The sequence below is a fragment of the Hemicordylus capensis genome, chromosome 2 (assembly GCF_027244095.1).
Source record: "Hemicordylus capensis ecotype Gifberg chromosome 2, rHemCap1.1.pri, whole genome shotgun sequence".
Classification (NCBI taxonomy): Eukaryota; Metazoa; Chordata; class Lepidosauria; order Squamata; family Cordylidae; genus Hemicordylus; species Hemicordylus capensis.
Window position 1 is genome coordinate 118,407,715 of NC_069658.1, and position 15,487 is coordinate 118,423,201.

Below are 15,487 nucleotides of genomic sequence, written 5' to 3' on the forward strand. Positions count from 1 at the left end.
ATGCTCTTGAAGTATTCAGAAATTGCAACTGGTCCAAAATGCAGTCAAATTGATGGTTGAGGCCACTAGCTTAGAATACAATCCTGTGTGAACTCCATTGGCTTCTCATCTGTTTCTGAGCTCAGTTCAAGGTGCTAGTTATTACTTTTGAAGCTCTATATGACTTAGGTCCAGTGTTCCCTCTAAGGCGTGTGCATGTGTGCACACTCACAAGTTTTTTGATGTCTGCTCAGTTAATTTTAGATCCCGCTCAGGTTGACTCAGGAAGGCCCCATTCTGAATGCACGTGCGCACAAACTGTCTTGATACTGCCGCTCAGAACAAAATTCATTCTTCACACAGATGGAAAAAATTAGAGGGAACACTGTTTGGGTCCGAAGTATCTGAGGGACTGTTTACTTTCATGGGATTCTGCCTCCCCACCCCAACATTTTCAGAAGGGGCAGCATTCTGTGTGCCATCATTGGCTTAAACTCAGCCTGATGTGCGCACAGAACAGGGCTTTTCAGTTGCTGCCCCCAAGGTCAGATATGCATCCCCTCTGGAGGTCTGGATTGTCCCATCCCACCAGTTTTTAAAAAGGTGTTAACAATTTACACATTCCACCTGGTTTATGCTGTTTAATATGGGGACTGCTGATGAACAGGGCCAGATTGGGGGCACCGAGAGGGCGGTGGAATGTATGTGGGGAAGGTGCCGGGTTTTGAGCAGAATGGGTACTTAAGGGTGGGAGTATTGCAGCCGAGTGCAGCAGGAAGCAGGGGCGCCCCATGGGTGGGGCGCACCGGAAATATGCCCTGTTGCCCTGTGGGCCAGTCCAAGCCTGCTGATGAAGTTTGTTGATTGTTGTTTCTTGTTTCTGGTATCTCTCACTCTTTTGATTGTCTTTTAAAAGCCTTGTGTTTTGATTGGTACTTTTCAAATTCTGCTTAAATTTTGCCTTTAGCAAAAGGCAAGATATAAATTTAAAAATAAATATTTCTAAAGTGGGGATTAATCTCCAGTAGTTAGCTGCTCCTGGGGAAAGCATGCAAGACAAGAGTGCTGTTTTTCACTTGAATAACAAATGCATTGTAGTGATTGGTCTTAATAAGGTAGTTGGGTTTTTAAATTTTTAATTGCTTTTTCTTAGAGAAAGGCCACAGTATTTCTCATTTACAGTGTGTGTAAGGTTTTATTGCAATTTTATAAATTTTATAATTTTCTCTTGTGTGGCTTTATATATATATATATATATATATATATATATATATATATATATATAAAATCTTTATATATATATATAAATAAGAACATTTTAAGTAACAACATAAATATTCCGAGAAAGTGAGTGAAAGAGAGGAATAGCAATTGGATGAATGAAAAAATGCAGTGAGGGTGGCGTAGTCACATATCAAACATTGCCCTTTTCTGGATGAATTTGATTTGCATTGTACATCCTTCCTGGACTTGCATATATTATGTAATGTAATTATAAAAGTTATATAAGGCTAAAAACATTTATTCCAGATCTGCTTAATAAATTCTCAAGAGACTGCTTCTAACTGAGGGGGTTGAAAGGTGTGGGTGTGGGCTACAACCTTTCAAAAACCTTATTAGAGATCAATTGTGTTTGGGTTTTAAAAAAATGTTTCATTCCGTTTACTGTCTGGCTTTCAAGCAGTCAGAAAGATGGACCTCAGTGAAGGTGCTTGATGGAAGAGAACAGTTTATCTTAAAACAAAACCGAGGACCATTGTTGGAAGGAAATGCACGCTATTTTCTTTTATACCAACACTGTCAGCTATATTTGCAGTATTTATTTCTGCTGCTATTAAACATATTTATAGGTAATATATATAACACTGGGTGTATTTTAAAAGTGCATTTTTAATGCAATCTGGGAACCTGTTTACAATTTTGTGCTAACTGCATATTGTGGTGCTTTGATTTTTTAAAAAGAGCTCTTTCAAATATCTTCGCAGCAAGCCTTGATTCAGCACCTGGGACCAGTCATGAACTCTTAGCTTGATCTACTTTGTAAGGTGCTTGTGAGGATGAAATGGTGTGTCTGGGGTGGGTACCATATATCTCATCCTGAACTGCTTGAAGGAATGGCAAAATAAAAATTTAATATAATAAATACTCCCAAATCAAGCTCCCCGATAGGATTTGAACCGGACTGGTCTTCCCTAAAAGGGAACAGGTCCAAGTTCAAACCAAACTGGGCCCAGTTCAGATTGAACGAGATTCCCCGTTACAAGCAGAGGGTACCATGCCGGCAGTGGCTCCCCAGTGGGGTCGGTTCTGTGGCAGCACCCCCTCTTGTCCCCACTGGTGCTCCCCCTCTGCACCGTGGGCCTTAGGTAATGTAAATGGCCTCCATGCATGCGCAGAGGCCGAAACCATGCCACCCACTGGCCTGCAATACAGGGAGTAGTGCCAGCGGGCCCAAGAGGGTGGAGCTGCCACAACTGGTAAGGTGCCCTCTCACCTGCCCCCTGAACCCCTTTTTATGTAGGAAATCCCTTACTGGATTCCCCTTTACAAACAAGGTACTCGGACCAGGCTGAACCAGTTCGACCCAGATCGATAACACGAACCAAACCAGTTCATGGGCTGGCAGGTTCTGATCAAATTAGGTTCGAATTCAACCAAACTGCCACTGCCAGTTCCGTGCACACCCCTACTCCCTGATGATTCTGTCTGGGAGTTTATATGTTTGCAATTCAAATTTTCACATTTTTGCTGTATACTTAGAGCATAAGTCTAATGACTCTGAAAGAGCCTTTAGGAACATTAAAGCTGTATTTACCTGAATCCAAGGTATTTCCCCCAAGTTTTTTGATACTAAAAATAGGGAGGTTGTCTTAAACTCAGAGTCTTGTTCCTTTTGATTAAATGCAGGTATAACCTGCTTTAAACCTCTACCTTTTAATGGGGTTGTCTTAAATTCAGAGTTGTCTTTGATTTGGGTAAATACAGGATCTTAGGGGAGGGGTTGTTGATCAGTGGTAGAGTACATGCTTTGCATACAGAAAATCCCGGGTTCAGCCTCTGGTATTTCCAGAAAGGGCTGGTGGTGGGGAAACTCCTTCTGAAACACTGAGCAAGCATTCTGAGCATAATTGACCAGTGGCCTGACTTGGTATAAGACCACTTCCTTTGTTCCTAATATATAAAGATGCATCACTGTGACCTTTTTGCATCAGTACTGCTTAACTAAAGCTTTCCCTTGGTGGTTACTGTTGGGAAGAGGCAATTACTGAAAGCCACTGTGGAAGTAATGCTGGTGAAAAGCACAATGTTTCCAATCACTTGCAGCTTTCTTTTCTAGATTCAATCATACCCTGGCTTTCAAGGGAGCTGTCTTGTATATTAAGAAGTAAAATTGAAGCAGTCTTGCTGCAAAACATTGAGTTTCTGTATAAATGTTCAATGCTAGTTTAAGTTTCTTCAGTTGCTGCAGAACTGTATGGGTTTGGATAAAGCTCTGTGCGTGAACTGTATTTTCCGCAAAACGCCAATCCTTGCCTAATAATTAAGTGGGTATTTTGTAGGTTTCCTGGTCTTCCCAGAGTGCTTAATGAGGGGAAAGCGGAAATACTTGTTTTGTGCAAGAAAATGGTGTGCCATTTTAGAATTCTTTGTTGCACAATATATTATGGGTTTGCCAAACTGGTGCCAGAGCAGACAGAAAACAGTTTGTTTGGGAAACAGTTTCTCTATTGTGTATGGCTGATTTCTAGATTGTTTGGAGAGGTGGACTATGTTTCTACATTTTATCTACATCGATAGTCCTTTGCATATCAAAAGCCAACTTTATGCTGATTAGTGGGAGGGGAAAACGGCGTGTGCAGAACAATCCTTATGTTAACTGTACTGCCGTGTTTGGTTCAGTATTAAAAGCTTTAGGTACTGTGACTGACCATCTAAAACAAGACTGCTCAACTTTGGCCCTCCTGCAGATGTTGGCCTACAACTCCCATAATTGTTGGCTATTAGCTACTGTGACTGGGGATTATGGGAGTTGTTGTCCAAAAACAGCTGGGGGGCCAAGGTGGAGCAGGCCTGATCTAAAAGCATGCTGTGCTGCTGACCAAGACTGATTTGAAGGCCAACAAATCTTGGGCACATTACAGATTATCAATGAGAGCCTGCAAACCAGGGTGTGCACACTGGAATTAGAATCTCACCATTTGAATTTGTGTATTTTGGGGATCCCAGGACATCTGGGAAAGACTGACTCTATTAACTTCATTAAAGAGTTCCTTTTAAAATACTTTCACTGCCAGAGGAGTCTGAGTTGGTAATTGAAAGAGCTTATCGTATACCTATTCCTTCCTGACTTGCCACTGACAAGCCTCATCTATTTATCATGAAGTTTCTTAAATCTGTCGTTAAAGATCTTTTGAGGTGTGCTTGGGAAGGAAAGGAGTTTATATGGGATAACTATCAAATCATGTTTTTCCTGGATTTTCCTAAAGAGGTGGCTGATAAAAGTTGTATTTTCCAAAAGGCATGCCAGATTAAATTTGGATTTCCTCCGTTCTTTGGGGCTCCTTATTCACGGGTCATCACCAATGGGCTATTGTTCCCTTCAATTAGGCTAGAACGGGGCACAAGTCAGGGATGTCCTCTATTTCCTCTTTCCAAAAATATGGTTTTAGAATCTCTGGCTAGTGCTATTAGAGACTCAGATATTACACTAGGTGGGATTGAGCACAAGTTTATTTTACACACTGATGACATTTTATATTTTATTGATAAATGAGAAGTCTCAATTCCTAATCTTCTTTCCTGGGTTCAAAAGTTTGGTATTTATCTATTTACTCCATACATTGGGGCAAATTGGATTTGATGTCTTTAAGTTCTATAGATTTTCCTGATGAGTGGGTTTGGGGTTTTAGAGTATTTTGTGTATTTAGATATCTTCTGAAGCTGTTCTTAAATCTTTTGAAACTTTGAGAGCTGAGTTTGATATACCCTATGAGTATCATAGGATCCTATGAGGATTTAAAATTTGTTTAAAATTGCCCACTTCTTTTGTGAGTTGGGGGTAGGTAGCACCCATCATGCCCTACCACCAAACCCACTTTTGTATCCCTAGGAGCTACTCATGGGGAACAGTGGGGTATTTCAAGTTTATCCATTGTTCCCTATGACCGGAACACTCGAAATGTTTCGAGTTTGTTTTGTCAAAATAGCCAGTTTGATCACTATTCCAAAGAAACGTTTTGGCCTGCGTTTTGTTTCAAGCTTGAAACAAAAAGTAAAATCTGTTTCGTGCACACTCCTAGCAAATAATAATATTTTTGTTATAGATGATCTGTATGTTGTGGTAGGTTGGGAAAAACAAAGTAACATTGTGCAAATGGTGCAGAGATTGTGCTGTTTGTTGTATAACTCTGTTCTATGTTTTTCTTTTAAGCTCTAGGAAAGAGTTTTTCCAACTTTTTGTGACTGGGGCATGTTTTTCCCCCGGGAATATATTGACAACATGAACATGCAACCAGCACCCTCTGCCTACTAGTACAACTGAGACAAAAATGTGCCCTTTGTAATAAAAGTTCTCACATTTTCCTGTGGGGATAGATCTAGGACATGATAACTATCATGGGTCACTTTCCCCTTTCCTTCCAACAGTAGTCCCAAACTGAGTCTTAGCCCCAACTTCCTCCTCTGGGGCAATAACAGATACTCTGGAGCATTCATTGGATCATACAGGATAGCCATTGATGGTTGTCGCTCGGTCCATAAGACACATTCCCAGGTTCCTTTGTCCCAGATTTGCAGACAGTGCTCAGCCTTCAGCTTTGGTGAATCTCCAAGAACAGGGCATTTCTGTAATTGTAGAGTGGCCATCAACAATGCAAGCATAACATAATGAATAGTTGGAGAAGGAATAGAAAAATAATGTGTGGTGTTCTAACTTGGCATGTAGACCAGACTGCTAAGATGTTGCTCTTGGATGATATTTGAGAATTTAGATGAGATATCAGCAGAGTGGGGGTGGGTGGGGAAAGTAGTTTCTTAGGTATGTTAGTTGCCAGACTAATTCGTTTTCCTCTTTATCTTTCTCCTCTCTTTTCCAGGATTTGTACAAGTCTGCTTTCTTTTATTTTGAAGGTATTTTTTACAATGATAGAAGGTACCCAGAGTGCAGAGATTTAAGCAGGTAATGTATCTACATTCATGTATTTATATTTGCAGATTCCAATCTTGATAGAGCAGAATGGCTCCTAGCACATTTGTGTACATGTGTATGTCTGTAATATATCTCATCTTCCTTCCTTCATGGAATTGAAGAGGGTGTGTGCATGGGAATTCCAGGTAGTCATCCATCTTTGGTACTGACCACACCTAGACCTACTTAGCTTCATCAAAGTGTTCGTATCATGTGCCCTTAGACAATCCAGTTTGCCCTGGATTTTGAGGTAAAATGCCACTGTCATCAACATGTGTGCATTCACTATCCAATTTTGGCACCTGTTTTCCGAGTCCTTGACAAATCTCAGGCGCCAGGGAGGCATGACACCTAGAAATTTAATCTTGGTGCCTAAACTAGGATATTAGTAAAGTGTGCCATCAAGTCGATTTCGACTCCTGGCGCCCACAGGTCCCTTTGGTTTTCTTTGGTAGAATACAGGAGGGGTTTACCATTGCCATCTCCCACACAGCATAAGATGATGCCTTTCAGCATCTTCCTGTATCGCTGCTGCCTGATATAGTGCCCACAGGGATTCGAACCGGCAACCTTCTGCTTGTTAGTCAAGCATTTCCCTGCTGCGCCACTTAAGGTGACTAAACTAGGATATTAAGAGGTAGTTATTTAATAAAATATGTATTTGTTCCAGACAGCCCTGTTTCTGTTTCAAGTATATTAATTGTAAATGGGGAAAAAGAGAAGCCCATTACTCTCCCCCTCCAGAATGTTGTTTATTTATCATATAATATGATAAACGAACAACATTCTGGAGGGGGAGAGTAATGGGCTTCTCTTTTTCTCCATTTTATATACTGCCTGGTATGCATATCTCTAGGTAGTGTACACAATTTAAAACAACAAATACAAAACAGACTAAAAGCAGTTAAAACAATATTTTAATAACTAAGTCCGATAATGTTGTAAAGTATCTATTGTCTGGCTCCTAGATCTAAAGAAAATTTGTCAAGGCCTACCTTTTCCCTTTATCAAGAATACTGTCCTTAATTTAGGGAAATATCGATAACCTTGCCTATGATAATTTCAGGACAATTATTGAGTGGGCCGAATCTCGTGATAGAGGGTATGCGAATCTTCAGGCTGCTAAAATGGAAGATTACACTTTTAATGACTTGAGAATCAAAGTTGGCTTTCCGTACCTCTACTGCCACCAAGGAGACTGCGAGCACATTGTTGTTATCACAGATATCAGGTAAGTTTTTATTTGTTGGTAGGGCTTCTCCAGCTCTTTGAGCTTGGATCCCTCTTCCAAACTGGTGTGATTGCCCAAACGTACACTTTTTTCACAGGTTGGCAGTGCTGAGATTCTCATTCATAGTTTCATGTAGCTGACGGTTGTATGTGAGGATCAGTACACTTGAGTATCAATACAACCCTGGCTATTGAAGAAGGTTACAGCCCTGGCTGCTTTCATTTTGGCTAGCATTTTGAGGGGTGGGCTATTTGTGCGCTTATGTTTGCAGTTTTGGGTTGAAGATTTTTCTTGTTTTTATCATTACTGGAAAATTTGTGAGCTCTCTTAAGTTGTCTGTGGCAAGAATGGCAGTACAGAAAATTTCAGAGACAGAAATAGGTCCATATTTCTTCTATCGCAAAACGTTGCAATATATCCCTGATGTGCATGTGCTAGCTAAGCCTGTGCCTGAGCAGGGTAAATGTTTTAGGCAGCTTCCCTCCTCAGAATCAGAAGCTGTTGTGACTGTCTTGAGGGAGTATTCTTCAGGTTGAAAAAGTTCTCATTCTTTTTGTTGAAGCCCTCCTTGCCACTGAGTCCCATTAACTCTATCTGCTGCCTCCTGAGACTGTACACATTCCACTCCACTGAGTTATGTTGGGGCAGTTTGGGGCTTCTTTGGCCTTGTTTTTCGCCAAAAGGCAAAAACCTTTTGGCTTTTTTCTTCAAATTTTTGGGAAGCAGAAATATCGGTGGATCTGCCGGTACCATCCTCTTGGCAGCAGGTGCTCTGGTTATGCTTAACATAACATTTCTAGCTCTCTTCAGAAATAGGTACAATTCCTTATCTCCATCCTAAAAAGCACACACCAGAATTACTGATTAGGCTGAAGCAGCTGAGATGTCACCTCCACAATTCTGTTGTGGGTAAATAAGGCTTCTGTGTGGGAGGGCATTCAAGCCGACTGGGTGGCCAGGGGAGGAAGCCCCTGATTGTTTTCTGGAACCTAGCCCCCCCGCCCCCGTTTCCCTGTCCTTTCCAGTCCTATGCTTTCCAGTGGTGAGAGAATGGAGAACTCATTGGTTTGAAAACTTTTAATCCACTGTGACCCATTTTCTGTATATAGTACAGAAGAGGTGATGAATGAGCTCCTAGCTTGCCTCACATACTGGTGGGCACTGTCAGAATCACTGAGCACTGAGCTCCGTTGGTTGCTTCAGTTTGGATATTAACTTTTGCTACAGTGAGCAAGATAAATACTCCTCTGCCCCTATCATTGCACTCTGTAACTTGTATTGTTCCCCCTTTATTTTCCTCCCCGATCATGCATATCAACGTACTAGTGTTGTATTCTAATTCCCTTACTCAATATTTTCTCTGCACAAGGCTTATTCATCAGGATGACTGTTTGGTTAGGAGCTTCTATCCTTTGTTTACCAAGAAACATTGGCTATGGACCAAGAAATGCTTTGTATGCAAAATGTATACAGCCAGGTGAGTGACCAGATGCATGTGTCACCTTGATCGGCTAGGTTTTGACTGCTGCTCCCTTGAAAGTGCTGTGTGCATATATTTGTATGTTTCACTTCTACATCGCACAGCTGCCAGAACAAACAAATGAGAGGACCTTTTTGCAGCAAATTGTTACGACTAAGGCTTTTTTTTGTCCCAGTGTGTCTAATATAAGGAAAATACATGGTATAACCAATAATTTGTTAATAATAATAATAATAATAATTTAATTTACCTATGAGGGGCTGTGGTGTTGCTCTTGTGCACTGGAGTGCTATAAGCTACAGAAAATTCTGCATCTTTATCATATCAGCCTGATCAGCCCAAAATGACTACAGGGACTTCCCTGCCAAGAAGGCATATGAGTCTGTGCGATGGAAATTCTTGATTCTGTTAAAATAACAAAACTGAGAACAATTTTGTCTTCTATCTCTACTATCAGTAAATTTCATAGGCCTAATTCTCACTGAGATGGTAAACTTGTCCTATATCTATCACACTTCAGTCTGGGGGCAAGAGAGGAGGCTTATCTACTACTACTACTACTACTACTACTACTACTACTAATAATAATAATAATAATAATAATAATAATAATAATATACCGCTCTTCAACCAACATTCAAAAAACACACACACACAAAATTATAAATAATAAAAAATATTTTTTTAAAAATAATAAATTTACACAAACATACACACACACACACGAATGAATGAATGAATGAATAGCTAGCTCCCTGTCCCCAAAGAGCTCACAATCTAAAAAGAAATATAAGGCAGATACCAGGAACAGCTACTGGAGGGATGCTGTGCTGGGGTTGGATAGGGCCAGTTGCTCTCCCCCTGCTAAATATAAGATAATCACCTCTTTAAAAGGTTTCTCTTTGCTCAGTTAGCAGGAGTCAGTGCTTCTCTCTACCCCACAAATTCCCTTCACATAGAAAACCAGCATGTCAGGAAGAAGGGAGCCCTTCTTTGTGTGACATGTGAGTTTTTTTGTGTGGTAAGAGATGTGGCTTTTGTGTTTAATAGAAGAACATCCACACAGGGAATCTATTCCCTGAAGTCTCAATTCCTACAGCCCAGACACACTTCAAAGAAAATTGAGCCATAGCAAATTGGATAAGTGAAATCTCTTGTAGCTTTGGAGGTTGTTATTGAAAAGGTTACCTAAAGAACTTTGTTTTTGGGGGGAAGAGCCATCTAGAAGCTGTCTTAGAAGTTTCTGCCCACTCAACAAGGTCATGGTGGCGGGGCCCTGCTCCGTGTGCCAACAATGAGGGAGGCTTGCCTTTCGTGCACATGGGCAGGGCCTTCTCAGTTATTGCCCCCAGACTTTGGAATGCTCTCCCGGTGGGCATCCTCTTCCCAGTCTCCATCACTATTTTTGGAAGCAAGTAAAATCTTGGCTTTTTACCCAGGTTTTTATATGAGCGTTTTGTTGCTGTTACTTTGTATCTTATGGTTATTTTGTACATGTTTTAAAAACCTTTAATTGGATTTGTAATTTTTCTATTCAAATGTAATTTTTATTGTGCAGTTATAATAGTTTTATATTATTTTAAATGTCTCATCAACCACCTTGAAATTATTTTAATAAAAGACGGTATACACATTTAATAGATAGATAGATAGATAGATAAATGCTATTTTAGTAGATCTTGTTTCCACAAGACAATACTTGTCCCAGAGCTGTTTGGATGGGGTGGTATATAAATGTAATAAATAAATAAATAAATACATTCTATTTATTTATTTATTTATTTATTTATTTCATTTATATCCCACTCTTCCTCCAAAGAGCCCAGAGCAGTGTACTACATATTTGAGTATCTCCTCACAACAACCCTGTGAAGTAGGCTAGGCTGAGAGAGAAGTGACTGGCCCAGAGTCACCCAGCAAGTCTCATGGCTGAATGGGGATTTGAACTCGGGTCTCCCCGGTCCTAGCCCAGCACTCTAACCACTACACCATGCCGGATTTCTGGCAGGCAACATTTAGGAATTCCTGGTTTAAAGTACAAGCCAATGGTAGATAAAAGTGCTGGAGTCAGGCATCATGGAACATGTGTTGATGAGAACATCTGATGATAACATTATTTTCACTTTTTAAATGCAGGCTTCCCAATAGTCATTTGCCTGGTTGAGTAACAATTTTCAATACAAATTTTATTCTATCTTTCCTCCCAATTTTGAGTCTCCAGAGTAACTAATAATGATCAAATTCATATAAAATAGCATTCAAATATCACTCTCTTAAAAGTGCTCCCATGCTACCAGAAGTTGTTGTTATTATTTAAAAGAGAAGAGAGTTAGCTTCCTTTTTTTCAGATTCTGTATGCCATAAATTAATAACAAAAGTTACGTATGAACAGATAAGCTAGAGGAGGAAGTTTGGGGACTAATACATTTTGTAGACTTACTTGCATAGCTGCTTTAGCCACTTGGTCATGAAACAAATTGATTAGGTGTAGCAAGGGTGTGCGTGAGTGTGTGAATATTATGGGCTTATGCTTGCATTCTGGTAGAATGCAGATGGGAAGAATACATAAAATAGCATTGGAAAGCTCACATGGAATAGATCAATAACTGGAAATGTGCAGTGACTATTTTGATCTAGAAGAAGTTGACTTGGGTTTATGTACCATGTACCGAAGCCATCGTTAGCAAGCGCAGCATAAACTGGCTGAGCTTCCAAATCTCTTGTAATGTTAATTCAGACTTGAGCTGCAGAGAGTGGGAAGTGAGTATTAACTGTCTTCTCAATAGATTGTGAGCCCTTTGGGGACAGTGATCCATCTTATTTATTTATTATTTCTCTGTACAAACCGCCCTAAGCCATTTTTGGAAGGGCAGTATAGAAATCAAATAAATTAATTAAATAAATTAGATAAATAGATAGATAGATAAATGTTTTGCTCATTCATGCATGACAGATCCAGACTCCTTGCAACAGGAAACTAAGCAGTCTCCTGCTTAGAATATAATTATAATATTAATTAATTAATAATTAATTAAAAGAATACAATTAACTACTCCAGGATGTTTTGGACTTTTGGGCCACAGATGGCTTCTAAATAACGTTCTGGCCTCTTGCTCAATGGGATGGTCTATTTGACCCATTAAGTTGCTTATCCTGTATTCTTAGGCACTTAGTTTTAGTTTACTTGATTCTCATACAATATTGTGGTCCATGATACTGGATGGGTCTACCGTGTCAGTCCTTTGGGAGTTCTTGCCATCAGTAATGCCTGTTATTTACATTAGGTGGCTATGTGTTTGGATTGATATTAGGCAATGATGGGGTAAGAAGTGCATTACTGATGAGATGTTAGTTAACTGTATTAAGTTGAGCTGGATTAGGAGCGAAGATTACAAGAAGAAATGCCAGTACATGGCTTAGGAGAGCTTCTTTGGCTAGACACCCTGCCTTCTCTAATCTGAGCTGCATGGTGCCCCTATGCCTCTTGTTTGTGGCTACTTGCCTTGTTTACTCAGGGATTATTGCACTGATACTGCTGTCCTGTAAAGAATGTCTCTGTGCACTGGGGGGCGGGGGGGGGCGGGGAGGCATTTGAGTCTGTTTCTCAAACAACCCTGTCAGATAGGTTAGGCTTAGCTAAAGTTCCTAAGTGAATTCAGAACTGGAGTGTGATGTGTGGTATCAAACTATCTTTCCACCCTTATTATCCCCAAATACTGCAGAGCTTTCTCCCTGGCTAGATTTGATGCTTTATTGTTTGCAGCTCAGGAGGGAAGGATAAGGGAAATTCCCTGCCATGAGAGGGTCTGCCCATGTGTAGTTGAATCCCTTTAACATGTTTTATTATATAGCTTGTCTTATCATAATTTAGAAGAGATTTACTATCTCCACTCTTGTGTGATTTCCCAGGCCATTCTGATCAGTTTTCTGCCTCTTGGCTCTTTTCAGACAGGCATGCAGGTGCCACTCACAATGTTTCAGAGTTTTGTGTTGCTGTGTGTAAAGTTTGACGAGAGCTAATTGTAGAGGCTTGTAGCTTGCAAGTGTACCCTGCAGAGTATTGTTTGTTGGAATACTGATATTGGCCGATGGCTGTAATAAAGGATTTGATGGATAAGTTCGGCTGAGAGATAGTGACAGGCCCAAGGTCACTCAGACCCACTCAACTTTGTGGCTGAGTGAAAATTTGAACCCAGGTCTCCTTGATTCTAGTCTGATCTTCTAATCTAACCACAGCAGCATGCTGATTCTCATGTTCTTGGCCCTTCAAACCTTGCTTGGTTCAACATCGCACTCCTGTTTGTTTGCTTTTTTTGAAAATTGTTGCTAATCAAAGCTGCAGCCTAATTATAACCTCACGAGATTTCTCTAGCAGGCTGGAAGTAGTTGAAGTGCATCAGGAAAAGCCCTATTTTTAAAAAATAAAATAATAATAATGAATTAGAGTACTGTTTGTTTACTCTTTATAAACTGCAGTAACTTATCCTGTATCTGAAAGATACTGCTTTATTCTTTCTGGTCCTTAATTCAGCTATCTTACTCTGAAATCTCTATTTCGTAAGTTCCTCTTCCTCTCCTATCTGTCTTTTTTTGTTGCTTGCCATTGCAATTTAGCTAGTCTGCAAACCTAGGGGCACGATTTCATTTTTGGGCAGTGTATTAAGCTAAAAACAATATACAGTGATCTTGGATTTCTGCTCATATTTCATTGTTTATAAACTAGAACAACAAAATTGACAAATGTCATTGTAACTTGTAATGCTTTTGTCTTGACACCTGCAGATGGGTGACCAATGAAGACAGCCTTGCTCCACAGGACCCCTCTTTCTTCTGTAATGTCTGCTTCCAAATGCTCCATTATGATGCAGATGGCAATAAATTAGGGGAGTTTCTTGCGTATCCTTATGTTGATCCGGGGATTTTCAACTAAGAGTTTGGCAAGAAGGAAGATGACAAACAGTACTGTGATCCTCTTCAGTAGCTGCTGGAACATGTACCATCAAATGCTGCCGCCAAGCCGTGGCCATCTTGTCCTTTTCAAATAGTATTTCCTGTGTGTATTTGGTTTGTTTTTTCTTAATTCTTGGCAGCTATTCAGATGGTGAGAGCATCCAAAAGTGCGGATTACATCAGGTGTAAAAGCTGCATATTATTTCTGGGTGCTTATGAGGCGTTTCCTTTGCAGTGTGTTGCTGGCATGTTTAGGAGCATTTTTTAAAAAATGCTTATAATTCTGCTGGATTTATTATTATTTATTATCTACTTTATTAATTACATTTATAAACTACCCCATCCAAAGGCTCTGGATTTGAAGGGCTGTTGAGAGCTGAGCTCCTTTGTCTTGTGGTGGTACTAAAATCGAAGGGCTGTCAAAGCTCACGTTCAGTTTGCCCTTCCATGCATTCCCTTATTGCACTGTCATGAGGCAGTTGTATTGTTTCTCTGTCCCTCCATCTAGCTGTCAGAAGAGAAACGCAGGCCTCTTGTTCTTCAAATAGAACTTGTGGAGGAGGAGGAGGAAATAGCATTAGGGAGCCTCTGGAGTGACCAGATGATGTCTGCTGTCCCTCCTTTCTTCATTCCCCAACAGTCCTTCCTATCCTCCATTCCATTCTGCTTTGCTCCCCTTCATCCCTGGACACCATCAGCCCCCAGCCTTGTAGGCTGCCTGACTAGGCATGCCTGAAACAGTAGACCTCATTTCTTATGCCTTCAGTGGCTCAGTGCACTGCTGGCAGTTCTCTCCCCACTTGGCCAACAAGATTAAAAGCTTTGTTGCTACCATTAAGGATGTTGCCATGTCTGCCTTCTAGGTGCCTGTGCTGGATATTGCTCATATCCTATCTGAAATGTAATTCTGTTAGCTTTCACAATGGTAACCTGAATTTAAGGCCCTGTTGTCATATCTTTCTCCTTCAGAAAGGGAACCAGTTCTGGGTTGATAACAGCATTGTTTTCTGTGAGAAACTAGGCATTTGTAAATAGGATTTATTGCACCAAGCAACATTTATTGCTGCCTGCATTTAATTTTGATACTTGAGTCGGATTTTTGTATGTGCCTCTCCTTTGTAAATGAGTTTATATATATGATATGTTACACAAGTTTCAGATGCTCCTTAGTTTCTTTTATTGTACTGATGCTTTAGTTTATAATTAAATATCTCTATGCTATATTTGATATTTGGTTGTTTTCACTTTCTTGACACAAGGACAGAATTATTTCATATTAGAGAGCTGTAGCTATAGTCAAATATTTGGCTGTTTCTTTCAAATGATATACATATAGGCCTTCATGCCAGAACCACACTGCCTGGTGCTGGTCGTGCCTGCCTTGGTATGGGTTGGGGGAAGGACACATGTTGGACATTATGACTTCTTACTGCTGCACAGGCGTAGTAAATAACAGTAATAACAATAAGGCAATAAACATGCTGCCTCTTTTTAAAGCATCTTTAAGATTAGCAGATTAAAATTTAAAAACCGTTGGGGTCTTCTGTACAGTTAACCTCTCCTTGAGAAAGATTCTGTTTCTTTAGAAAAGCTCATTTTCCCTTTTGAAAACTGGGGTGTAGGAATGCTGAGCAAAATTGGTTTTGGACCATCCATTATC

The 15,487-nt window shown here is 40.2% G+C and overlaps 1 protein-coding gene across 1 annotated transcript in view; it reads left to right on the forward strand.

The window, feature by feature from the left end:
* SNAPC3 (small nuclear RNA activating complex polypeptide 3) overlaps positions 1–15,055 on the forward strand; it is a 33,985-nt gene extending 18,930 nt beyond the window's left edge. Inside the window, exons 6-9 of the mRNA XM_053291120.1 lie at positions 6,075–6,157; positions 7,233–7,397; positions 8,767–8,874; positions 13,660–15,055. Of these exons, the coding sequence (XP_053147095.1) occupies positions 6,075–6,157; positions 7,233–7,397; positions 8,767–8,874; positions 13,660–13,807 (504 nt within the window). The 3' untranslated portion in view covers positions 13,808–15,055. The remainder of the gene's footprint in view (positions 1–6,074; positions 6,158–7,232; positions 7,398–8,766; positions 8,875–13,659) is intronic.
* Positions 15,056–15,487: the final 432 nt, after the last annotated feature.